The following is a 26,569-nucleotide window of genomic DNA, read 5'->3' on the forward strand; positions in this document are numbered from 1 at the left end:
TTCTGTCAGATTCTTCAAAAATATGTATTAAAAAATAGGGAGGGAGGTGGGAGGCAGGTTCAAGAGGGAAGGGACATATGTATACCTATGACCGATTCATGTTGATGTATGGCAGAAACCATCACAATATTGTAAAGTAATTACCCTCTAATTCAAAATTTTTTAAAAAGGGGGAAATGAATGAAAACATTAATAAAAGAGTCATCATGTAGTAATATTTCAACCTTTATTCCTTTTTCTCTGTCATAAGACTGGCACTTCCAGATAGGACTACCTCCTTCAGGTGGGATCCAAGAATCAAATGGCAGAAGATCACAGTCTGCTTACAACTGACATGGAAAATGAACACTAAATGAACTTTCACTGCTGTAAGCCACTGGGATCAGGGAGTTGTTTCTCATTGCACCATAAGTATCAAGTTGATCAAGACAGCCGTGTTAGTTTCATGTCCCACCTTTGTTCAACTGACCAAGTACTACACTGGTTCAACTGTACAATGTTAGTATCATACATTATAGATACTCCACCTTTTCTCAACATTGGACATTCTACATTAGATTTTGCCTGTCTTATTCACCAGGTCACTCTGCCCTTCCCCAACACTCTCAGAAAAGCCCCCTGGATGTCTTTGTTCCTCAGACTGTAGACCACAGGGTTAAGGAGGGCAGAGAAGACATTATAAAAGAGTGAGATCTGCTTGTCTCGCTCAGGGGAATACCTTGAATTGGGCTTCATGTAGATGTAGGTGGCTGGAGCATAGAAGAATGTGATCACAGTCAGGTGGGAAGCACAGGTAGAGAAAGCCTTGCAGCGGGCCTGCATGGACTTAATCTTGAAAACAGCCTGGGCAATACGGATGTAGGAGGCCACAGTGAGGGACAGTGGGGCAACAGCCATCAAGACACTGATGACCGAGTCCACCATTTCAACGACATGAGTATCCATGCAAGCCAAATTTCGTACTGAAGGACCTTCACAGATGTAGTGGTTGACCATGTTGGGCCCACAGTATGGCAGGCTCATGGTCAAAAAAGTGCGGATAAGAGAGAAGAAGAAACCACAGGCCCAGGTCCCAGCTGACAGCTGTGTGCACAGGCCCCAGCTGAGGATCACAGTATAACGCAGTGGATAGCAGATGGCCACGTATCTGTCATAGGCCATGACTACAAGCAAAAACACTCAGTCAAGGCCAGGGCACTAAACATGTACATCTGTAGCCAACAGCCAGCAAAGGAGATGGTCTGAGATAGAGAAAGAAGATGTACTAACATCTGGGGCATGGTGGTAGTTACACAGCCTATATCCAGCAGGGAGAGGATACAGAGGAAGAAACACATGGGAGTGTGGAGATGCATGTCCAGGCATACCAGGGTGATGATGAGCCCATTGCCAAGGACTGAGCTCAGGTAAAGAAGAAGGAAGGCACTGAAGAGGATCCTGTTGGTCGTGGGGTCACTGGAGAAGCCAAGCAGGATAAATTCAGAAACCCAGCTTTGGTTCTGACCTGGAGACATCCACATGATGGGCCTATAAGAGGATCACATTCATTTAACAGCCATCTAAAATATGATAGTTTAGTAAGATGTGGAGGCAGAAGCTCTAGGATTTTAATCTTGAGCCCACTACTCACCTCGTGCCTTGCACAGTTACTTAACCTCTCTGAGCCTCAGGCTCCTCATCTATAAAACATGGCTAATAACACTCATTTCTCAGGGTTTTTAGGAGGAGTTGGGGCAATGCATATGAAGCATCTCATAATAATACAATGCCTAAAAACCTAAATAGTAGTAAACACTCATTTGCAATTTCCCCAGTCTTACTTCCCAGCTCTCAGTGGACAAACTGGTCACTCAAATGTCTAGCAACAATCAATTTACAGCTATCCACTCCAGCCCCCAAACCTGCAGAAGTGGCCTTCCCCTCTGCCTTAGAGTTCATTTGTCTGGATGTGCTACAAGCTTCTCCTTGCCCTATAAATTTGTCTCTTTAGCAGATGAGAGTGGAAGGCGTTTCCAATAGAAGGAGATACCGGGGCAATGAGATGATGGCAGCAGGAAGGCACTTAGCTTGGGACTTCAATTCTCCTTCCTCAGTTATTCAGGCAGAGAGCCAGTGGGTTGGTGTGGACCTGTCATGGTCACATACTCAGGCCACACACGCTCTCCCCACCCGGTGGCCACTTCTAGGAGAGCTCTGGCCTGTGGCTCCATCCCAACTCCCAGTAACAGACTGTGTTCTTGTGACAGTCACACCCTCTTTGAAAAGTTTGAGCTCAGTCTTTCTTTCTCTGGTGGAGGAAGATAGGAAGATAGGAGAAGAGCAGGAGGAAGGAGGGAAGTATCTTCTAAATCCTTAGCCTCTGTGTATTCTTCTTAAGCCACAAGGTAGAAGCTTCTTTATATATAAATTTATATATATACATATATTCCAACTTCTGGATCTCAGAGACTTCTCTTTCATCCCTTTCAGCAGTTATGTACATTTTACCAGTTAAAATTCTAGGTATTAAATTTTCTGTGTTCACAAGACTGTTGTGTTCTGTCTTCTGCCAGGATCCTAATTGATGCAGATGCTAAATCTATGGGGAATGAATTTGATAAGGAATAGAATTTACAGTTACAAGAATCTATCCATTGCATGAGACAAGTGCTCGGGCCTGGTGCACTGGGAAGACCCAGAGGGATCGGGTAGAGAGGGAGGTGGGAGGGGGGATCAGGATGGGGAATACATGTAAATCCATGGCTGACTCATGTCAATGTATGACAAAAACCACTACAATATTGTAAAGTAATTAGCCTCCAACTAATAAAAATTTTAAAAAAAGAATCTATCCATAAAGCAATTATTAATTACAAAAGGAAAAAGTGGTAGCTATCAGTGGAAAAACTAGACAACATCTTAACTGAGTGATTAAAATTAACATCACCAATAAGGAGCAGATAGACATTATGTGTCTCCATATGTGAAAATCTAACAATATATCACCTATATATTTTCAGCCACAAAAAACAAAATCTGAATCTAGTCATGAGGAAACATCATAGAATCCTACATTGAGGAGTATTCTATAAAATAATTAGATTCTGATCTTCAAAAAATAACTATCATGAAAGACAAAGAAGGCTAAGAATATGTAATAGACACAAGGCAATTAAAAAGATAACAACTAATGCAAAAGTAGACCTGGCAGCGGGAACGCTAAAATAATATTAATATTAGTTTGACAATTGATAAAACTGCAATATGAATTAGATTAGTTTAGATAAGTGCATCACTGTTAAAAACCCAGTATTTGATAACTACTGTATAAGAGAATGGGCTTCCCAGGTGGCACTAGTGGTAAAGAACCCACCTGCTAATGCAGGAGACGTAATAGACAAGGATTTAATTCCTGGGTTGGGAAGATCTCCTGGAGGAGGGCATGGCAACACACTCCAGCATTCTTGCCTGGAGAATCCCAGGGACAGAGGAGCCTGGCAGGCTATAGCCCATAGGGTTGCACAAAGTCAGATACAACTGAAGCGATTTAGCACGCATGCACCTAAGAGAATCTCCTTATTCTCTTACATCTTAGGAACTATTCTCTGAAGACATAGAGGGTAAAGGAACATGATGTTTGTAAATTATTCTCAGAAAGTCCTGAAAATTATAATAATAACTGCTTAAAATCAATAAATCTAAGTATTAGGGACATACAGGATTTCTTTGTAGTACTCTTTCAGCTTCTTTGATGGTTAAGTAATTTCCAAAAATAGTTTTCAAAAATTATTTTTAATGTTAAATAAAAACTTTTTCAGACAAACAAAATATGAGCTCGTTTAAAAGGGAGTTCTTCACACAGAAAAAAAATGTCTGAAACACAAAAATGCAAAAAGAAATGAAGAGTCCCTCAGGGAAAGGATCAATATGTATTAATAATGAATACAAATCAATAATAAAATTTTGTGGGATTTAATGCAAATGAAAGACAAGATGACAGCAAAGAACAAAAGAACAAGAAATACAACGGGTAAGTAGAGTTAGTGTTCTAAATATTTAGCATAATTGGAAAAGTGGTCAAATGAACCACTTGCATTAGACTGTGATTAGTCAAAGATTTATGTTAATATATCTAGGACAAATCAATAAAAGAATAAATAATATATAGCCAACAACCTAAAATAGGAGAAAATGAACTAATAAAATACTCATCAATCCAGAATAAAGCTCTTTTGAGTGAGGAAAAAGATCAAATATAAAATAAGTCAGTCAATAGAAAATAGTGGAACTTAGGATGTAGTTACTTTAAATGCAAAAGGACTAAATATTTTCATCAAAGGTTATTTTAAAACAGAGTTTTTAAAAACTACATGTTATCCACCAGAAACATTATTTGCTCATTCTGCAATATGTAAATATGCCAAAATAACATGTTCTTCAACTTAACAATGTTACATCAGTTATATCTTAATAAAGCTGTATTTCTTTTTGAAATACACCTTAATAAGGTCAAGACACTCTAGGAAGAAATATTGCCATGCAAACATTAACCAAAAGAAACTTTGTAGCTTCATGAAACATTTATAGAAATTGACTGTGTGCTACATCATAAGAGTAAATTCAGAAAAATCCAAAGGGTGAGAATCATTCAGAGTATACTCTTAACCATGAGATAGGCTAGGAGTCAAAGTAAATATAACAGGTAAGTACCAGACTCATTCAAAATTATTCTAGCATACACTTCTAAATAATTTATAAGATACAAAATCAAAATGGAAATTAGTGTATGTTAAAATAAATAATGATGTAAATAACATTATCAGAGCTTAGGAAAAAGTCTATAGTCTTAAATGCATATGTTAGAATATGTTTAAAAGGCTAAAATTGAACAACTAAATTTCATCTCAACAAACTAGAAAAGAAGCCCTAAATCAAAACCAAAACAAAGTTGAAGGAGGGAAATAATAAAGATAAGAGCAGAAAACAAGGAAACAGTAAACAAAATTACAATAAATAAAAACTGACAAAGCCTGAAGTTCATTCTTTGAAATAATTTATAAGTTATTAGCAAGACTAATAAAGAAAATTAAATAAAACACAAATTATCATCATCAGGAATGAAGAGGGGAACATTACTATAGATCCTACTGTCATTTTAAAGTTAATTTTAAAACTTACAAACAATTTTATAACAATAAATTTGATAACTAAACAAAATAGACAAATGAAAACACAAATTACCAAAGCTGACAAACAAGAACTAAAAATCAGAAGAATCCATTATCTTTCCACAAAGCTGAATCTATAATTTTAAACTTTCCTAGAAAGAAAACTAGACTCAAGACAGATTTACTGGTGAATTTTTCTAACATTTAAGAGAGGAATAATACCAATCATAACAAATTCTTTCAAAGCATTAAAGAAAAAGAGTGAATATTAACCAACTCATTTTATAAGACTAGTATAAACTCAATACAAAAATAACAAAAACTGTTCTCCACAGTAGCTGTACTAGTTTGCATTCCCACCAACAGTGTAAGACGGTTCCCTTCTCTCTACACCCTCTCCAGCATTTATTGTTTGTAGACTTTTGGATAGCAGCCATTATTTTGACCTGCGTGAGATGGTACCTCATTGTGGTTTTGATTTGCATTTCTCTGATAATGAGTGATGTTGAGCATCTTTTCATGTGTTTGTTAGCCATCTGTATGTCTTCTTTGGAGAAACATCTGTTTAGATCTTTGGCCCATTTTTTGATTGGGTCGTTTATTTTTCTGGAATTGAGCTGCAGGAGTTGCTTGTATATTTTTGAGATTAATTACAATATTGTAAAGTAATTAGCTTCCAATTAAATCATTAAAAAAACAACAACAACAAAAAAAGAAAACATATAAGAACGAAAAAGCATAAATGAATCTCATGGGGCTTGTTGCAAAATTCCTTTACAACATATCAGCAAATTTAATTTAGCAATATATTAAGAAGGATAATATATCACAATCATATTGGGTTTATTATAAGAATTCAAAGTTTATTTAGCAAACAATGTAATTCATCTGATTATAGGAAGTAAAGGAGAAAAATCATGTGATTAACTTAGATATAGAAAAAGCATCTGGTAAAAAAAAGTCAACAATCAATTAAGATTAGAAATAAACTTTTTAGCAAAGTAGAAATACAAGGGAACTTTCTTAATGTAATAAATATTCTCTCCAGTAAAGAAGAAGCCACCTACAGCAACTAGCATGCTACATGGTGAAACACTGATAACTTATTAACACTGAAAGTGAAACAAAAATGTTCATGTTACTATTTCTTTTGACTATTGTATTAGTGGTCCTAGGTAGTGAGATAAATCAAGAGAAATAAACAAAAGACCAAAGGATTGGGAAGGAAGAACTATCAGTATTTGCAGAATACCTAATTGTATAGGTAGAAAATCTTTACAAACCCAAAGAGAAACTGGAATTAATAACTATACAAAAATCAAACATCTTTCTCTATACCAGGAACTAGAAAATTACTTATAAGAACATTTAAAAAAACAAATATGTATCAATAACTTTAATAAAGTATGTGTAGAAAAGCATTATTTAGAGAAATAAAGGTAGAGCCAAGTAAATGGAGGAATATGCCATGTTTGTGCATGAGGGGTATGTAGGACAATTCAACATTATCAATATGTATAATTGATTTATAGATTCAATGCCAGTCTAAACCTCCACAATTTTTTTCCCACAGAAAATGGACACTTTGGTTGTAATATTTATATGGAAATGCTAAAGAATCTTGAAGGATAAAACAAAACCTGAAGGACTTACCAGGTATTAACACTTCCTATGGGGCTTTCCTGATAGCTCAGTTGGTAAAGAATCTGCCTGCAATGCAGGAGACCCCAGTTTGATTCCTGGGTTGGGAAGATCCCCTGGAGATGGGGTAGGCTACCCACTGCTGAATTCTTGGGCTTCCCTTGTGGCTCAACTGGTAAAGAATCCACTTGCAATGTGGAAGACCTGGGTTTGATCCCTGGATTGGGAAGATCCCCTGGAGATGGGAAAGGCTACCCACTCCAGTATTCTGGCCTAGAGAATTCCATGGACTATGTAGTCCATGGGGTCACAAAGATTAGATATGACTGAGCAACTTTCACTTTCAACACTTACTGTAAATCTGCAATAACTAAGCTAGCATGACATTGGCACAAAAATAAACCGGAGATAATATTTATGGAACAAAATAGAGTCCATCACAGACCTGTGAATATAGAGCCATCTGATTCATGACAGAGCTGATTCTACAATGCAATGGGGAATGCATGGTCTTTTCAATATATTCTGCTGGATCCTGTGGATATTCACACAGGGAAAAAAAATTCATTAAATCCTCCCTCACATGGTACACAAAAACTAATTCCAGATATAGTATAGCTTTAAATGGTAAAAATAGAACAATAAATTATCAGAATCAAACACAAAAAAATATCTATGTCACCTTGTAATAGGCAGAAATTTCTTAAACAGGAGTCAAAAAGCACTGCTGCTGCTGCTGCTAAGTCGCTTCAGTCGTGTCTGATTCTGTGCAACTCCATAGACGGCAGCCCACCAGGCTCCGCCGTCCTGCTAGCCATAGAGAAAAAATGATGAATTATATATCTTGGTATGATCATACATGCCAATGTAATGACATAAAATTATATATATATTATATGTACATAAAATTATATATGATAATACGTGCATATATAATATGTATGTATAATATATATATAATATAATGTGTGTATATATTATATATATATAGTAAATGTATATAATATATATAGGCTTCCCTGGTGGCTCAGATGGCAAAGAATCTGCCTACAATGCAGGAGACCGGGTCTTAATTCACAACAGCCCAGCTCTCTAGGAAACAGGGGAGTGGGAACAAATCATTATGGTCCCGATGTCATTGTTGAGGACTTCTCCCAGCATAACCATCATTGGCCTTTCGTGACGTCTCTTAGCTGAACTTGGAGATATGGAGCTAGGAAATCCATTTTCTGTTTCTAGTTCTTATAACATGGCTTGGCAGAGAGGAACTATCCATATACATTTGCTACATGAATAAATGGAAGAAGGAAGGGGGTCTAGGAGAAAGAATGGGAGGGGACTGAGGTGTGAGGTGGGGAGGAAAGGAGAGTGGGGAACAAGGGAGGGGCTGGAGGGACGCTGAGACCCAAGCACAGACAGGACCCAGGGGCTGGCTGACCTGGTGCCTCTGAACTGCAGCCCCACAGAGGCCTGGATCCCACCCATAGCCCTAAGCACAGTGACCATCTCACCCCTCAGGCATTCACAGGTCACAGAGAGACTGTCACTTGTTCTTAAGGGAAAGAACTGAACAGGAAGTGCCCAGGGCAACTGAGTCCAGTGAGCCAGGATTCCAGGTATCCCAGTCTCCAGAGAAGCACTAGGCTTCTGAGAGATGGAAGGATGAATCCCCTGCCTTCTCTCTATTGCTCAGCTCTTCGCACTTGACCTGACCAGCCTGGCTCCTGAAGGCCTTGCCTGTCAGGTTCTCAGGTGTAGATGGAGCTTTGGCCAATCCAAGCTCCTCCCAATGGGCCACGATGCTGAGGCTTTATGGTCCTGCCTCCTTCCCAGGTTTTTCTGGGAGAGTGGGTGGAGGACCATCCCTCTGCTGCCTGCTACCACCATCCCTGTCTCTGGTGGGGATGCCAAGATGGAATTCTCTGCCTGTTGTCAACAAGAACCCCACAAGGAAGAGGTCCCTGTGGACAGAGCAAGAGAAAACCACACCCTACATGCGGAGGCATCATGACCTGTCTGTTTTCTTTTCCAGCCTTCTGAGGGATATGACTGGCTCAGGGGAGAGGCTACTGTGCCTGGTCACCTTGTAGAGATGACAAGAACTGAAGGCCTCATGCTGATTTCCCTCTTACCTTCTTAACCCCATGTCCAACTTGTCAATTAGACCAAGAATGATTCAAATCCCTATTCCTTATTGAACCATCTTGGACAAATCAAAATCTTCCTCCATTCCACAGAAAAACTTGGACATGATGATACTTATGACTTGACCATGGAGCGCAAACCTTATACAGATCTTGAGCCAGGTCCTGGCAAAAGACATCTGGAAAGTAGGATCAGCTGCATGTTACATACAAGGAGGTCGAGAATCTGAATCAGGCTCTGACATGTTCTAGTACCATTCTCTTAAACTTGCTGTTATTCTGCCTCCATGTTCACCTCTGGAAAAAGACAATAATAATATCTTAATAACCCAACTTTCTGGGGTTGCTGAGAGAATTCAGTGAGACGCTGTGGTGAGATTCCTGCACAAGTCTTGCCTATGCCGCCCATGACTGAGTTCCCATCCTGCCTCCTGTCTGCACCTCGGTTCCTCATCCCTTCAGGAAGAGAAGTTTGGGCTCAGAGGTCCCTCTCAGTCGGCCACAGGTTCACTGACATTTGTCACTGAACTCAGAGGTAGGGAGAGATGTATGGAGCTCTCTGGCCATACATCTGGCCACGATGGGTATATCTACCCAACACGGAAACCAGAAAACAATACAACTCAGAACTGCCCCCTCACCTCCCAGGATGGATTGTTAGGTGTTTACCAGCACGCCGCTGCTTCCAGTCCTGAGTCCTAAGAAGCCAGACGTCTCAGGATGACCTAGTGGCTTCCCACTCTGCTATTGGCAGGGGTTGGGGGAGCTGGCAATGAGCGACCCTCGTCCAGCAGGAGCCCAGCCTAGAAGCTCAGACCCTCTCAGCCCAGTCCTCTTGCCTGACCCTGACAGAGGCTCCCAGACAGTGAGACACAGCCTTGCACAGTCCTCTGGACCCTCGCCAGCCTCCTCACATCCCTCAGCAGGGCCGACCATGGCCGAGGCCTTCTGAAGCAGAGCACGTGGAAGACCAGCTCTGCACTCAGGGAGCTCCCAGGCCCCACTGGCTCCCACCTTTAGGGATGAAGGCCAAGCGCACTCAGAGCCTACTGTGCACAGGCCCTGGGAGGCAGGGATCTGACAGATGAGAAACCAGTGTCAGAAAGGGTAAGGAGCTTGTCCAAACAAGATCAGAAAGCCTGATAACAGGAGGAGCCCAGAAGCACATGGAGGCCACCGCTACCCCCACTTGGCTCTGTCTTCTGAGGCAAGATTCAGTTTCCATTTCTCTAAAATGCAGCAGACTCTGTTCTTCTCTCACAGGTGATGACACAGACCCAGTGATGGCACACGTCAGCCCGATGCTCAGCACAGAATAACGCTTCATGAAAGTTAATCCCAACCCTATGTCTACTTCCTGATCCCGCTTCCCATTCCTTCTTCCTGGAATCACACCTTCCAGGGAGGGGACACATTCCCTCCTTCATGGCATCTCTGAGCTAGATCCACTGTGTGCCCCTGAACTGTCCCTGGGGTTAGGAGTACCTGAGGATTCCATCTGGGTACTTCCAGTTCTTTGTGAGGCGGGGGCGGGGGACTCTGATCCCAAGGCTCCCTGCAACCGTCAGCTGTTCCTCAGACTCAACTACAGTCTCAGAGGACCGCCCTGTGGGCATCTTCTCCTGTACCCCAACTTCCTCACTGCCCCCCTACACACACACATACGTCCTCCAGCCTGATGGACCCAGAGATTCAGGGAAGAGAGGGAGTTGGGCCTGGAACTCAGGACAGATGAAAACTTGTCTTGTTAATCCTTTTCTTCAGAACCAGAATGGAAATGATAACCAACTCTTCCCTGAGCCAGGCCCTAACTCTTCTCCCCCATGTCACTGACCCTCACTTCAGCTCTGAAGAGATAGCCCATGCAGGACCCATCTGTCCATTGGATAGATGAAGAAACTGAGGGAGGTGCAGTGACTTGCCCGAAGACAGAAGCAATCTAGGATCAAAGATAAGATGAAACTCATGCCATTCTGACTCTTTAAATGACAGAATTACTTAAAAGACTGTCAAGCTTGGTCCTACTACCCATCTATTCTCTGTACTCCAGGTAAGTGATATGATCTGGAAAAAATGAGGGATTTGGCAAAGATCATGCAGCTAGATAGTGGGAGAGCCAGCAACAGAGCCTTGTTACGAATCTCTTGGGCCAGGGCTGTGTCCACAATATCACAGTCTTCAGGGTTTGTGTCTAAACTAATGGCTCTACCTGAACTCTAACTGAAATCCTTCCTGCTGTCCTGGAGCTGGTTGTGACCACCAGTGGGGCTGGGCCAGAGTGGGGGGGTGCAGAGGGGGTTGGTATGAGGGGAAAGACTGGACTCTGGATGTTGAATTTTGAGCCAGGTGGGCCTGCAGGCCTCAAGGAGAAGATGGTGGGCTGCAAGAAGGGAAAAGCTAGGGCGGTGGCAGTCCTAATATCCAGGGACTCTGTAATTAGCCCCAGGCTGAGAATGCTTCTGGGAGGGGTTCCATGGGAATTAGCTCTCCTTTGCTAAGACAGGTATCCTAGAAAGTTTCTGGGTTTATATCTGGGGAGGGAACTGAGGGAAACAGTAGCAGTTGCTGATGGTACTAATGATCAAGAGCATCTTAGTGGTCCTTTGAGACAGCCTTGCACACAAAGCACTTTCATGTATATTTTCTCATCAGGTCCTCCCAACACACCTAGGAGGGAGGTGTAATGGTCCATGTTTTACAGATGATGACAATGATGGAGACAGATACTCACTGAGCACTTATCATGGACTAAGTCCTGAGGGAGTCATTGATGCGGTTTTGGTCACTTCGCTGCTCTCTAAGTCAGAAGGGGCTTCAAGGTCAACATGTCCAGTTCCCTACTCTCTTTTACAGCCATGAAAATTGAAGCTCAGGGGAGGAAAGTCACTGGTCTGCATGAGGTAGTGTGTAGGGGATTAGAACCTAGAAGTTCTCCCTCCCAGCCATGGACCCATTCCATTGACTCTATGCTCCGTCCTCTGCTTTGTTCTCTAGGAATTTGAAGAGCTGTCCATCTGTGCAGTAATAATTAATTAGTTGCAGGTATCTTACCATGCATGCCCTCAGCATCTTGATTCCTGGGTGTTTGTATCCCCCAAGACTAAATCTTGTGTGAGCCAACCAAAGTACATGTAGATCAGAGAAGATAACAGGATTACTGTTGCTTGGTCACTAAGTTGTGTCCAGTTCTTTTGTGACCCCATGGACTATAGCCCACCAGGCTCCTTCTGTCCATGGGATTTCCCAGGCAAGAGTGCTGGAGTGGGTTGCCATTTTCTTCTCCAGCAGATCTTTCTGACCCATGGGTCAAACCTAGGTCTCCTGCATTGGCAGGCAGGTTCTTTACCACTGAGTCACCAGAAAATCCCCTGAAAGTGTTAGTAGCTCAGTCATGTCCAAAATTTTGTGACCCCATGGACTATAGCCCACAAGGCTCCTCTCTCCATGGAATTCTCCAATAATGCCAACAACAAAACAATAACAATGATGGTGGTAAAAATAATAATAAGAGCAAACCTTATAAGCATTGCTTCTTATGTGTTTTACTTATAATAATCCATTTAATATTCAAAACATCCCTATGAGTTAATATACAAAATATATAAACAGCTCATATAACTCAATATTTAAAAACCCAATAAAAAAATGGAAGACCTGAATAGACAAATTTATAAAGAAGACAGATTGACACCTAACAAGCAAGTGAAAAGATGCTCATCATCACTAATTATTACAGAAATGCAAACCAAAATATCAGTAAAATATCACCTGTTAGAATAAATATCATAAAAAATCTACAAATAATAAATGTTGGAGAGGAGAAATAGAACACTTGCACACTGCTGGTAGGAATGGAAATTGGTACAGCCACTGTGGAAAATAGTACGGAAGTTCCTTTAAAAATTAAAAATAGAACTGCCATATGGTCTAGCTATTGCACTCCTGGGTATGTATCCAATAAAAAAAGGAAAAACACGAATTTTAAAAGATACATGCACCCTCATGTTCAGAACAGCACTACTTATAGTAACTAAAATATGGAAGCAACCTAAATGTCCATGTACAGATGAATTGATAAAGAAAAAGTGATGTATACATACAATAAAATGTTATTCGGCTTCAGCCATAAAAAAAAGAATGAGATTCTGCCATTTATAGCAACATGGATGGACCTAGAAAATATTATGCTTATTGAAATAAGTCAGACAAAGACAAATACTGTATGATAACAGTTATATGTGGAATCTAAAAAGTAATACACATTAATGCATATGCAAAAGAGAAACAGACTCACAGTTATAGAAAGTGAACTAGTTTTCTATGTGAAGAGGAAAGGGAGAGGGGGAGATTAAGGATATGTGATTAAGAGATACATATTAAGTATAAACTAGATAAGCAACTAGGATATACTGTATAGCACAGGGAATTATAGCCATTATCTTCTAATGACTTTTATTGGAGCATAATCTGTAAAAATACTGAATCACTATGTTGCACACCTGAAATTAATATGATATTGTAAATCAACCATACTTCAATTTTTTTTAATTCCTAGGACAGGAGTTACAGATGGTGCTGTAATCTTTATGATTTTGCAGAGGAAGAAACTAAGTCATAAAGATTTAGTAGTGTGACAAATGTCCTATAGCCACTAACTGGCAGATTAGGACTATAGACGGTTTAACAACTGGGACTTCCCTGGTGGTCCAGTGGTTAAGAATCCACCTTCCAATGAAGGGGACATGGGCTTGATCCCTGTCTGGGGAACTAAGACCATACACCTCAACTACCAAAGCCCACATGCTCTGGAGCCCACATGCCACAGCTAGAGAATCTGTGCGCTGCAACAGAAGATCCCACATCCAGCTGTCCTGGTAATGAGTCAAGGGCTTGTTTCCACTGCACCAGTCTCTCCCAGAACACAAAGCAGGAAAAGAGGAAACCCACATCTGCTGAGGCTCAGAAAAGTGATGTGACTTGCCCACCAACACAGCTCACAGTAGCAGATACAAGAATTAAATCCTAGTGGACTAACTTCATTACTTCTGTGTTCCCGTCTCACCTGCAAAGCTCAGAGGCACTCTCAGGAGCATACACAGGAGTGTTTTGAGACTCAGGATATAGAACTAGGAGGGACAGGGGAACAAGAGCCCTGGGAAGTCAGCTGTGATAGGGTTTGAGGAAGAGTTCTAGTGCTCAGACCTGTGCTGCCCAGAAACCCAGGAGGTAGAGTACTTCAGTTTCCTGTTGCTGCTGTAACAAGCTGTCATAAACTTAGTGGCCCTAAATGACACAAATGCATTCTCTTATAATTCTGGAGGTCAGACGTCCAAAGTGAATCTTGAGCTAAAATCACAGTGTTTGCAGATTTGGTTCTTCCTGGAGCCTCCAGGGTAGAATCTGTTCCTTACATCTTCCAGTTTTTAGAGGCTACTTTGGTGTCCCTTGGGCTGTAACCACATCACTCCAACCTCTGCTTCCATGTTCACATCATCCTCTTCTACTTTGACCTTCTTGCCTTCCTTCTAATAAAGACCCTTGTGACTATATTTAGAGCCCACCTGGCTACCCCTGGATCATCTCCCCATCTCAGAAGTTTAATTTAATCACACACACAAACTCCCTTTTGCTATATAAGGTAACATTCACAGGCTCCAGGACTTGTGACATCCTTGGGGAGCCATTTTTCAACCTACAACATAGGGTCTCCAAAAAATCCCCCTCAGTCAGCTCACTCCACGAGAACTTTCCTGGTTTGCTGAGGCCCCAGGAAGCTCATCAGCATGAAGCTAATTCAGCAGGTGAATGTGCTCTCTAGAAAGTACACAGAATAGGTATAAGAGACCCATTGTAACCTGAGGCTCCACCAAGATTTCCAATCCAGACTCTACTTTTGACTGTGGGGCCTCCTTGTCTCTTTGTCAGTAACAGTAACAACTGCAAGAGTCCCCAACCTCCCAGGAATGCAAGATTAGTTTAACATTTGAAAATCAATTGATGTAATATACCATATCAATAGAATAAAACACAGAAACCACATGAGCTCTTACCATGTATTTCAATAGATGGAATAAATGAAATTAAGCAAAGTCTATTTATAATAGAATCAAAATAATGAAATCCTTAGGAATATATTTAATAAAAGAAGTACAAAACTATACTCTGAAAACTATAAAACATTGTTTAAAGAAATTAAGACGATCTATATAAATAGAAAGACATCCCAGGTTCATGTATCAGAATAATGAACTCTGTTAAGATGTGAATATTTTCTAAATTGTCTACAGATTCAACACAATCCCTATCATAATTCCACTGGCATTTTGCAGAAATTGGAAAGTTGATCCTAACATTCGTAACAACCTAGATGGATGGGATGGGAAGGGAGGTGGGAGAAATGTTCAAATGGGAGGGGACATGGGTAAACCTATGGCTGATTCACGTTGATGTTTGATAGAGACCAAAGCAATACTGTAAAGCAATTATCCTTCAAATAAAAATAAATAAATTTTTTAAAAAGGAAGGGAAAAAAACATTTATATGGAAGTTCAAGGCACCTAGAATAGGCAAAACAGTCTTTAACCAATTTTGAAAGTTACTACAAAACTATAGTAACCAATAATAAGATAGTGTGTTAGTGTGACACTATCAATGATAGTGTCATAAGGATTTGCTTATAATTCAGTAGAATAGTATTGACAGTCCAAAAATAGATGTTCACATTTACGGTCAATTGATTTTTGACAAGGATAAATTTTCCAAGACAATTTAATGAGAAAAGAATAGTCCTTTTAAAAAAAAAATTCACATTTTATTTAGGTTGAAATAAACTATACAAAATTTATTTTCTTCACCAAAAATAACAGCAATATTTTCTGTATTATTGCTAGATAAACTACAAAACACTTATTTTTGTAGGTTTTCTAGGCTTTGCTTGTAAATCAAAAGGAGGCAGTAGATACAGTCATGGAAAAAGACAGAAGAAAATAGACAAATCAGTTGTCAGTATCCATGGCCTCTGATCCTTTCTTGACCATGAAACAGAAGTGTTCAACATATACCTGCCAAAGAGCTTATGAAGACGTAGGCTCAATAAAGGAATGTAAACAGCAATAACCAATGTGGAACAACAATGGCAGGCTCTTCCATTCAAACTTTAACTTGTTGCTTTAACTTCATTTGATAAAAACAAAATCTACACTGAAACCCTTGTTTGACAAGCTCACACATTTCTCTTACGTCTGATAGTTTTCTTAACTGTCCTTTACAGATTTTTAATAGCATACTTAAAACTTCTACTATTCGAAAGTCAATCATGAGCTTAATTGCAACATTTTACAAAATGTGTTCCTTCCTCCCATACCTCCTCTAATTTTATTTTTTTAAAGATCTGATAACTTAATACCTGACAATTGGATCCACAGCGATAAACGTAATGTCTAAAATAACTTAACTAAAACAATTCCAAAGTGCCATTAGCAGAGATCACATACAAATGTAACATGGTACTTTCAAAGCTTTATTATGGAAAAACAGTTAGGTCTCCAAAGCATGGGCATTCAAACAGGCCATTTAAACAGGCAGATTATCAATGACTAATGAACTCAATGGGAGGCCTACAGGTCAAGATATTCAGTGATTATGTGGCTTACCCTTACAATTTTTCTGTAAGATATTTTTAAAATTTCTTACAGGCTTTTTTTCAAATGTCAAATACAAGAGAAAGTCTAGGTTAAAAGTCTCTTAGGTATTTTCAATGGTTTCTGAATTATCTGTAGGGAGCTCTGACTTACTTGTATAGAGTTTGATATATGTATCGACCATGAAATCCAAATCATGTTTTATATCAAAATTTATGTTAAGCAAAGCCAAGTTACTTGACCTTTGATATGTCAAAGTGTTCCTCAAGTATGCTTTGAGATGCTTTTGCCCATTTTCATAGCGTTCATTCTCAACTTTCACCACAGGAAGAATACATAGGACCTTCAGCAATGCATAAACATTAGGAAAAAACAATGTCTGGTAGATGAAGGGCTTCATAAACAGTGGATGGAAGTTCTATATCTTTCCCTCTGTGTTTCCATTTGATTCTCCAACAATGCAGCTCAGCAGAGAGTGTTGTCAGGATTAGGTAAGTCACTTCGGTACATGTCAGCATGGTGCTCCTCTGACGTATTGAATTTGAGCTGTCCCATGACAGAGGGTACCAGGGATAAGCATTTAAGAGCTTTGTGGTGCTGTTCTGAGAATATATCTTTCAGTTCCTGAATAATGTGTTCCACAGTTGGAACACTTAGAGTTTCTTTATAGTAACTCTCAGAGGTTAGCTGAGACTCCAGGTTACTGTGCTGAGCTCTGCGAAATTTCCCTGGGGGTTTCATCTGAATACGGTTTGGTTGTTAAATCTGTGGCTTCCTCAAACCAAAATTCATGACAAACTTCAATATTTTCCATCACTTCATTTAGTGAATGTAACACTGCAGTCAAGCTACCAGCTGCAAAAAAGACATCAGAGGTTTGCCCCTGAAGATTTTTCCCAAAGGCTCTTGTAAAAGATAAAACATTTTAAAGAACAACAATGGTAACCATGAAATCAAAATCTGTTACCACACTACAGAGCACAAATGCTTGGCCAGCTATACAGTTATTCCGTCTAACAGTTGTATCAATATTTATAGCATCTAAGCATAAAACAAGTGCTTGTAGGAGGTCCACTAAGATTTCAAAAGCATCATGCCTACCTGTCCACTGAGAATGGCAAATTTCCTTCAGTTCTTTGCCCCTTTCTTCATTGTTCTGAAAGAGGACAAAAATTACACTTTCAAGCTCTAAAAGCAGTTGTGGTGATTGATGGAAAAAAGAACAAACTTCCTCAATTGTTCCTAATGAGACAGATACTCCCATAACAGGCACTGCTTTTGCCAACCACATATTTAAGGTGCAGGAAGAGCTGGGTGTGTAGCCTGGGGATATTTCTCTAAACATCTAGAAGCAACAACTTTCATTTGGATGAAAATCCACTAGACACAAAGTAAGCCTGGCCACGACAGTACTCAGTGTTTAATCCCCATTTCTCAGTTATTATAGTGTGAAATTTCACGGCCAAAATTTCTGCATCAGCTTCATAAGGCAGGAAGCCTACAAATTCGTCTCAGGTTGTGAGCTTCTCGACAAACCTCACCAACACAGGCAGGTGCTCTTACCCTGCGATGTCCACCACATCATCAGTGATGATGGAAAAGAAGTGAGAGTCTCTCACTTCCCTGAGGGTTTCTTCCCGAATGCAGCTCTCACAGATCTGTAGCATCTATTTCTGCTGTGTTTCTGAACAGAACAATGTGTTAACTGCTGTTGTCTCAAAGCGCTTTCTCAGAACCTCTTCACCAGAACTGATCCAGCACTCTAGCAACGCTTGCAAGTTATCAGGAGTAAAAAAACTTTCTGGGATCTCATCAGCTTCATGGCCATCCAGAGGTATGTTTTGTTTTCCCATAAGAATCAAAATTTTAGATAAAGACTTTAAGTATTGTTTTCCTTCTCTTCAAGAGTTAATGTCTTCATCCTGCTCTTCACCCCTTCCTTCTGCAGGGGAATTTTGAGCATTGCTCTCGTTTATTTCCTTTTGTTTTGGTTCCTGTTCAGAAGTTTCATCAACAGGTCAAGGCCTTTTAAAAAGGCCTTCAGAAGTTGAGTCATTAACACTATCACTTTGTTTCTGTTTCAGTGTCTCAATTTCATCTTCACTCAATTCTTTTTATTAGCTTTCTGTGTCTATTATGTGGATTATTCAAATGGCTGGCGAGATTGACTACTACTGGTATTGCATTATCTCGGAGACGGTCCCATAAGGACTAGTTCTGCAGATCATAGAAGTTTCAAAGTGTTTGGCACATGGTCGATAATGTTTATTTAGCTGATTAGCTTTTTATTTTCTAAACCTGCTCACCTGCAGTTCACCACCTACTTCTGGCATCTGGCTGGATCCCGCGGGAACCTGAAGAAAGCCAGGTCTGAGTGCATGCTCTTCTGCGTGCAGTTGGGGGCCTGCGCAGAAGTTCGACATCATTGTCCGCCCTACAGCTGGCCCAGCCCTCCCCTCCTCGCCTCCTCAGAGCAGCCTGCCTGCCCATCGGGGCCGGGGAGGGAAGAATAGCTCTTTTAATAAAATGTGCTGAGACAATGAATAGTCTCGTTCAAAAGAATGAAGTTGCAACTCTCCCTCACATCATGTATAAATATCACTTCAAATGGAGTAAAGACTTCAACATACGAGCTGAAAAGAGAAAACTTTTAGAAGACAGCAAAGGGTAAGTCTTCATGATCTTGGATTAGGCAACAGTTTCTTAGGACCCCAAATGCAGAAGCAACAAAAGGAAAAATAAGGAGTCTTCAAAATTAAAAACATTTGTGCTTTAAAGGACACCATCAAGAAAGTAAAAAGGCAACACATGGAATGGGGCTGCCAGAAATATTTGCAAATCATACATGTGAAAAGGATTTTATCTACAATATCAAGAACCCTTGTGCTGAGTCGCTCAGTCATGTCCAACTCTTTGTAACCCCGAGGACTCTTTGTGACACCGTGGACTGTAGCCCACCAGGCTCCTCTGTCCTTGGGGATTCTCCAGGCCAGAATACTGGAGTGGGTTGCCATGTCCTCCTCCAGGGGATCTTCCCAACCCAGGGATCGAAGCCAGGTCTCCCACATTGTAGGTGGACCCTTTACCATCTTAGCCACCAGGGAAGCCCAAGAATACTGGAGTGGATAGCCTATTCTTTCTCCAGCGGATCTTCCCTGCATTGCAGGCATAGTCTTCACCAGCTGAGCTACCATAAAGAACCCTTACAATTCAATAATAAAGAGACAACTAACCAAATGAAAAAATGGGCAAAGGATCTGAATGAACATTTCTCCAAAGAAGATATGCAGATGTCCATTAAGAACATGAAAAGATGCTCAAGGTCACTGATCATCAGCTCAGTTCAGTTCAGTTCAGTCGATCGTTCGTGTCTTTTTGTGACCCCATGGGCTGTAGCACACCAGGCCTCCCTGTCCATCACCATCTCCCAGAGTTTATCCAAACTCATATCCATCAGGTCAGTGATGCCATCCAACCATCTCATCCTTTGTCATCCCCTTCTCCTCCTGCCTTCAATCTTTCCCAGCATTGGGTCTTTTCAAATGAGTCAGTTCTTCGCATCAGGTGGCCAAAGTATTGGAGCTTCAGCTTCAACATTAGTCCTTCCAATGAATATTCAGGATTGATTTCCTTTAGGATTGACAGATTGAATCTCCTTGCAGTCCAAGGGACTCTCAAGAGTCTTCTCCAATACCACAGTTCAAAAGCATCAATTCTTTGGTGCTCAGCTTTCTTTATGGTCCAACTCTCACATCCATACATGACTACTGGAAAAACCACAGCTTTGACTAGATGGACCTTTGGTGGCAAAGTAATGTCTCTGCTTTTTAATATGCTGTCTGGGTTGGTCATAGCCTTTCTTCCAAGGAGCAAGCATCTTTAATTTCATGGCTGCAGTCACCATCTGCAGTGATTTTGCAGCCCAAGAAAATAAAGTCTGGCACTGTTTCCATCATTTCCCCATCTATTTGCCATGAAGTGATGGGACCAGATACCATGATCTTTGTTTTCTAGATGTTGAGATCTAAATCACTTATCATCAGGGAAGTGCAAATGAGAAAACAATGAAATAGTACTTTACCCCCACTAGGATGGCTATAATCAAAAGCACAGATAATAACAAGTGTCATGGAGAATGAGAAGAAATTGGCACTCTCATTTGTTGCTGGTGGGAAAGCAACATGGTGCAGCCATTTTGGAAACCAATCTGGCAGTTCCTCAAAAGGTGAAACACAGAACTAACATATAACCCAGCAATTCCACTCCAAAGTGTATGCCTAGGAAAAATGAAAACCTATATCCACATAAAAAGAATGCTTATAGCCACACTGTGTATAACAGCTAGAAAATGGGAAACCAGATTGTTGCCGTAATGGTCTGGGAGCAAGTGACGCGAATGAAGACAGAACACGAAATCTGGTGCAATGGGTCAGGAGACCTGCAGCCTCTACTGGACTGAGATGCAGAGTCCACTCTGAGTCCAGATTTTATTCCTAAGTGCAGACTACAAGAATTTTTTTGGTCTTATCTTTCTTAAGACATATTCTGTTTCAATCATGTACTCCTAAATGTCATGGATTACATTGACATAATCCAGATTTCCTTGTTTTTATCCCAGGCTGTTTCCTTTTGAGGCAAGTCTCAAGAACAATCAGCAAGTGCGTAGGCAGCGTTCATGCCTGGTGCCGACCCGGTCTTCCAAAGTCTATGCTTTCATGATCCCAGTCATACTCCCTTCTGGGTCTGGCCTTGGGGTTTGTAACAAGGCTATTATTCTAAGGAAAACGTGAAAGATAATTATTAACATAGTTTCTTAATATATGCTGTTTTTCCATATTCTATTTCTGTGGAATTTCTCAAAGCTGAGAAAGTACGTTATTAGGAATTCCCACTACACCAGGTGGCCAAAACCAAAAGATGAATGGATAAACAAAATGTGGTATAAATGGAATATTATTCAGTCATAAATAGAACAAGAGTCAGCCAGAAATGGCTATTATTCAGCCATGAAAATAAATGAAGTACTGATACATGCTGCAACATGGATGAATCTTAAAGATGTTATGTTTAATGTAATGTTATGTTTAATGAATGGAGCCAGCCACAAAAGACCACATATTGTGTGATTACAATTATATGAAATGTCCAAAACAGGCAAACCCATAGAGGCAGGAAGCAGAATAGTGGATGCCTAGGGTTGGGGGGATGCAGAGAATGGGGGCTGATGGCTAAAGTGTATGGGATTTCTTTTTTTGTTTGTTCGTTTATTTATTTTTAATCGAAGGATAATTGCTTTACAGTATTGGCTGGATTTCTGCCATACATCAACATGAATTAGCCATAGTTGTACACATGTCCCCTCCCTCTTGAACCTCCTTCCTATCTCCCACCCTTTCCCAACCCTCTAGGTTGTTACAGAGCCCCAGTTTGAGTTTCCTGAAGAATAATGAGAATGTTTTAACTTAGTTGTGGTAATAGTAGCACAACTCTGTGAATACACTAAAAACTACTGAATTGTTCACTTCAAATGGGTGAATTGTATAGTATATAAATTATATCTCAATAAAGCTATTAAAAATTTAAAGAATCGACAATAGAGTGAGAGCAAGTAAGCAAGAGTCCTCGACCTGCCCAGCAACTCACATGGTTTCTCTTTAAATATCATTTAATATCATTCTATCTGCTGCTGCTAGCAGCTCTGTGATGGAGGAACTACCGCTTTTTAGAGATATTGCAGTTGTGTGACAAACCCTAACTCCAAAAGGAAAGACGGAAACCAGCTTAGGTACCTACCTATGCCAGGCTCTTCACACATCATCTCATTTAATCCTTGAAATACCCTGTAAGGAAAGAAAGTATTATTACGCAGTTTTACAGATAAGGAAACCCAGGCTCAGAGAAGCATACTATATGTCCTAAGACACACAGCTACAACACAACTAAGCAGAATTTGAACTCTGTTTGATTCCATTGCTGGTGCCCTTTCTCCAATGCCAGCCTAATGCCCAGGATCTGAGTCCTGTGTCCCAGCTGCTGGACATCTGCTCACACTCCAGCCCCCTCCCTAGCCCCCGGCTGCTTCTCTGTGAAGGTTTCCTGCCCCCTTCTCCCTCCACTGTACACAGAGAACAAAGACTAGCACTGATACTACAGCCAGCTGGCCTTATTCCCCAGAAGAAGAAATTCCAGTGCCAGAGAAGCCCGCCTGTGCCTAAGGAAGCCCTGGGGGACCCAGAGGAATGGAGAAAAACACCCACTCCCCACGGCAAATGGGCCAGACCAGAGACTCTACCCTGCCTGCAGAGGAACACCTGAGAGGCGTGGGGAGAGCCCAGCCCTCCCCGGGAACTCATGGCTAGAATCCTCACCTTGGAGCAGAAGGCTCCACAGTGAGACGCCAGCAGAACAGGGACATTCTCTAGTGAGAGCAGTCAGGAGGTCTGGCCTGTGCTGGGAGCCCAGACTCTGGATTTCCAAACCAGCCCAGAGGTTCATTCCCAATCCTACCCCTACCTGGGAGATGGTCCCAGCAGATTTGGGATGGTCCACCTGGCTCCCACAACCCCTTCCCATCACTGACTGATCTGAGCTGGGAGAAGGGCTTTCCCTAGGAAGGGAGATGGGCCAGAAGGAAGATAGGGATGCAGAAGATGAGGCGGGGGGTGGGACTGAATCACCACAGTCATCTTTACCTGACAGCCAGGCCTTGAGGGCAGGGCTTTTCTGCTTGGCCCAGCCAATTGGCCCCTAGGGTAGCCTAGTGGGATGAGGCCAGTGACTTCTGGGTGGAGCTGGCTCCTCTTAAAGAGAGGGAGAGTTGTACCAGGCTCAGCCTGAGCTGCAGGGCCATGGTCAAGATGAGAGGTAAGGAGGGTCCCTCCTCTGAATCTGAGAGAGAGGCACCTGAGGAAGGAGGTATTGGACTCTGAGACAGGGAGAAGAGCTAGATTGTGGAGTGGGAGTGGGCTGGGGGGCGGGTAAGATGGGTCCAAGAGGGAGTCTGGGCATAGGGCCAGGCTAGGGAAAGAGGGGTGGGTTCTGAGATGGGACGGGAGCTAGGTCAGGGGCTATGGATAGGTCCAGGTGTTGAAAGTGAGTCAAGAGGATGCATACAGGTCTGGAGAATGCATCTAGGGGTTGGGCCCACTCAAGGGGAAGGTCATGGGGGCTGAGACAGAATGGCAATCACTCAGTGAGATGGGAAAACCTGTCCCGGGTGGAGAATGGATTCCAGAGGTTAAGGTAGGCCTGGCGGGGGCTGCTGAGAGGCTTGACTCTCTGTCCCATGGGGCATGGTCACGCCTCTCCTCTTTCCTGAGAAGCCTCCCCTTCAGAAGGCTCTTCTGGCATTGGGAGTGGCCTGCACCAGGAACCAGCGGGGTCCCTGCTCCTCCTCAGTGGGTGGCCCCTAAAGACCCTTTTTATTCTGAGAGCTTCAGCTGTGCTGCCAGGACGAAGACTGGACTAAGGGGATTCTCAGCGGCCAAAAAACTAAAGCTAGTGCAGGGGCACTCAGCATGTCACAGCTCCTGGCTGCTCCCTTTAGAGCAAGTGACGCCAAGGAAACCACACAGACTCTCTCTCAGGGTTTCAGACTCTTAGGTGAATATCTCTGTAAATCAGAATAGTTATTTGTGCAGGAGAAAACTAAGTCACTCTGGACTTATATATTAACTATGGTTTTCAATCTTGAGTGCACATTAGAAAACAGAATGTTTTGACAAAAATCCTGTGAGGCTGGAGAAGAACAGCAGGGCTAGCAAGTTCCTGTGGGGCATGAGTAGTCGTTGAGAAAGTGGTCACAATGCCCCTACTCCCCTTCCCTGAAGAGAACTGTGCTATACACACACACACACACACACACACACACACACACACACACACCCTCTCACAAAAGGACATATATCCAAATAATACAGACACCCTCAGGCTCCCCAGTCCCACCTCATGCTCAAACACAGACACAGAATCAAACACAAGAACACAAACAACCAAATTCTCTCTCAAACTCAAGCAAATGCACACATATCATTCTCCCTCCTCCAAACACAGGCCAACATGCACTATTTCTACAACATCTCTCACTTTTCTGTACAGATTCATCCATACATTTACTCAGGTACCTACACTGTATACTCATACCCACAACATACTCAGTTCACATAAAATCACAAACAATGCACAGTTACACAGGACAATGATCACAGACTCACAACCACAGCAACTTTATCATAGACAACCTCACACACACACACACGCACCATCAGAAGCAGGCATGTTTACCCTCCAGTAGGAAGCTGCACACAACCAGGATTTTCCAATCACACCTACACACATGAACATTCACAATCATACAACTAAAGCTAGCATAGTTGACACATCATTCATATCCCACACAACACAGACACAGACACAACCACAAACACATGTTCACAACCACACATTGGACAGACACTCCTGACCTTACCACTCCCACTCATCCGCACAGACAAGCTCGTCCCAGTTAGGGCAGGGTACAGAGCCCCAGCCCCTATTCCTTTCTCTGCCCCAGGAATCCTGATCTTGGGGCTCTTGTTGGCCACCCCCAGCTGCCTTGGCTTTGATGAGGACTTGGCTAAGTGTTTCCAGGACCCTGAATACGAGTCTATCCTTGTCACAGCCCAGGAGGGCCTCCACACCTCCCCAGTGCCCAAGCGCATAGTGGTGGTGGGAGCTGGCATGTCAGGGCTGACTGCAGCCAAGGCCCTGCAAGACTCGGGCCATCAGGTGAGCTGGTGTGGGGGGGGCCTCAATCATTCACCTCCAGTTTGCTTCATTGGGTGAAAAAAGAAAAGGAGTGGGGTTACAGCCAACCCTTGGACAAATGAGCATAACCCACTCAGTCTCTCAGCCCTTAGTTATTGTTCCTCAAAAAGCTGCATCCCCTGAGACTTAATTGCAACTTGTGTTCTTTTGGAAATAAAAGTAGAGAAGGGCTATGCTAGCCAGAAAGGACTAAGAGGTTCTGACCCCTGCAACCCTGGAGCCCTTCTGCATCACCTACGTTACTCAGGTCCCTCTGGGAGGAAACCCCACTCTGCCCAGTTTAGTTACCCTGCACATTCAGGGACCTACCAGTGGGAATTCCAGAATAGAGCCTGGGGCCGGGGCAGGTGGGAAAAGGGAGTGCATGACTCTGGGAGTGACAGCAGCCTCCCTGGACACCAGGTAACCATCTTGAAAGCCAGTGACCACGTTGGGGGTCGCGTGATGACATTCAGGAACAAGAAGGAGGGCTGGTACTATGAACTGGGGCCCATGCGAATCCCAAAGTCCCACAGGTAAGCCTCAGGAGAGGGATGGAGTAAAAGGCAAGGAGGAAGAATTAAGAGGAGTAGGAGGTGGGCTGCTGCCATTGTGTCAGAGCCCTTTCAGACTCACTGTTTCATGGGATTCAATCCTGCAAGTCTGGTCCCCCAGCTGACAGAGATGATCGAGGCTCAGAGCTCAGGGTAATATATCCCAAACTAATAATGACCATTTGTTGTTGTCCGACTCTTTTGTGACCCTATGGGCTGTAACCTGCCAGATTCTTCTGTCCATGGGATTCTCCAGGCAAGAATACTGGAGCGGATAGCCAATCCCTTCTCCAGGGAATCTTCCCAATCCAGGGATCCAACCCAGGTCTCTTGCATTGCAGGCAGATTCTTTATAGTCTGAGCCACCAGGGAGGCCAGAAACTACTTTAAGCGATAAAATAAATAATAATAATAGTAGCTGTCATTCGTGAACACTTACTACGTGCCTGGCCCTATGCTCAGTACTATATGTGCATTATTTCATTTGACTCTCACAGCCTTATAATGTAATATGCTTATTTTTCCTATTTACAAATCAAGAAACTGGACTCAGAGATATTTTTTTTTTTTTAATTTTTTTATTAGTTGGAGGCTAATTACTTCACAACATTTCAGTGGGTTTTGTCATACATTGATATGAATCAGCCATAGATTTACAC

General features: G+C 42.0%; 1 protein-coding gene across 1 annotated transcript in view; it reads right to left on the reverse strand.

Annotated features, from left to right (window-relative positions):
- Positions 1–573: 573 nt before the first annotated feature.
- The window catches only part of LOC122428103 (olfactory receptor 2A12-like), a 26,749-nt gene continuing 753 nt past the window's right edge, over positions 574–26,569 (reverse strand). Inside the window, exon 2 of the mRNA XM_043447862.1 lies at positions 574–1,147. Coding sequence (XP_043303797.1) covers positions 574–1,147 — 574 coding nt within the window. The remainder of the gene's footprint in view (positions 1,148–26,569) is intronic.

Source organism: Cervus canadensis, chromosome 2 (genome assembly GCF_019320065.1).
Source record: "Cervus canadensis isolate Bull #8, Minnesota chromosome 2, ASM1932006v1, whole genome shotgun sequence".
In the NCBI taxonomy this organism is placed as follows: Eukaryota; Metazoa; Chordata; class Mammalia; order Artiodactyla; family Cervidae; genus Cervus; species Cervus canadensis.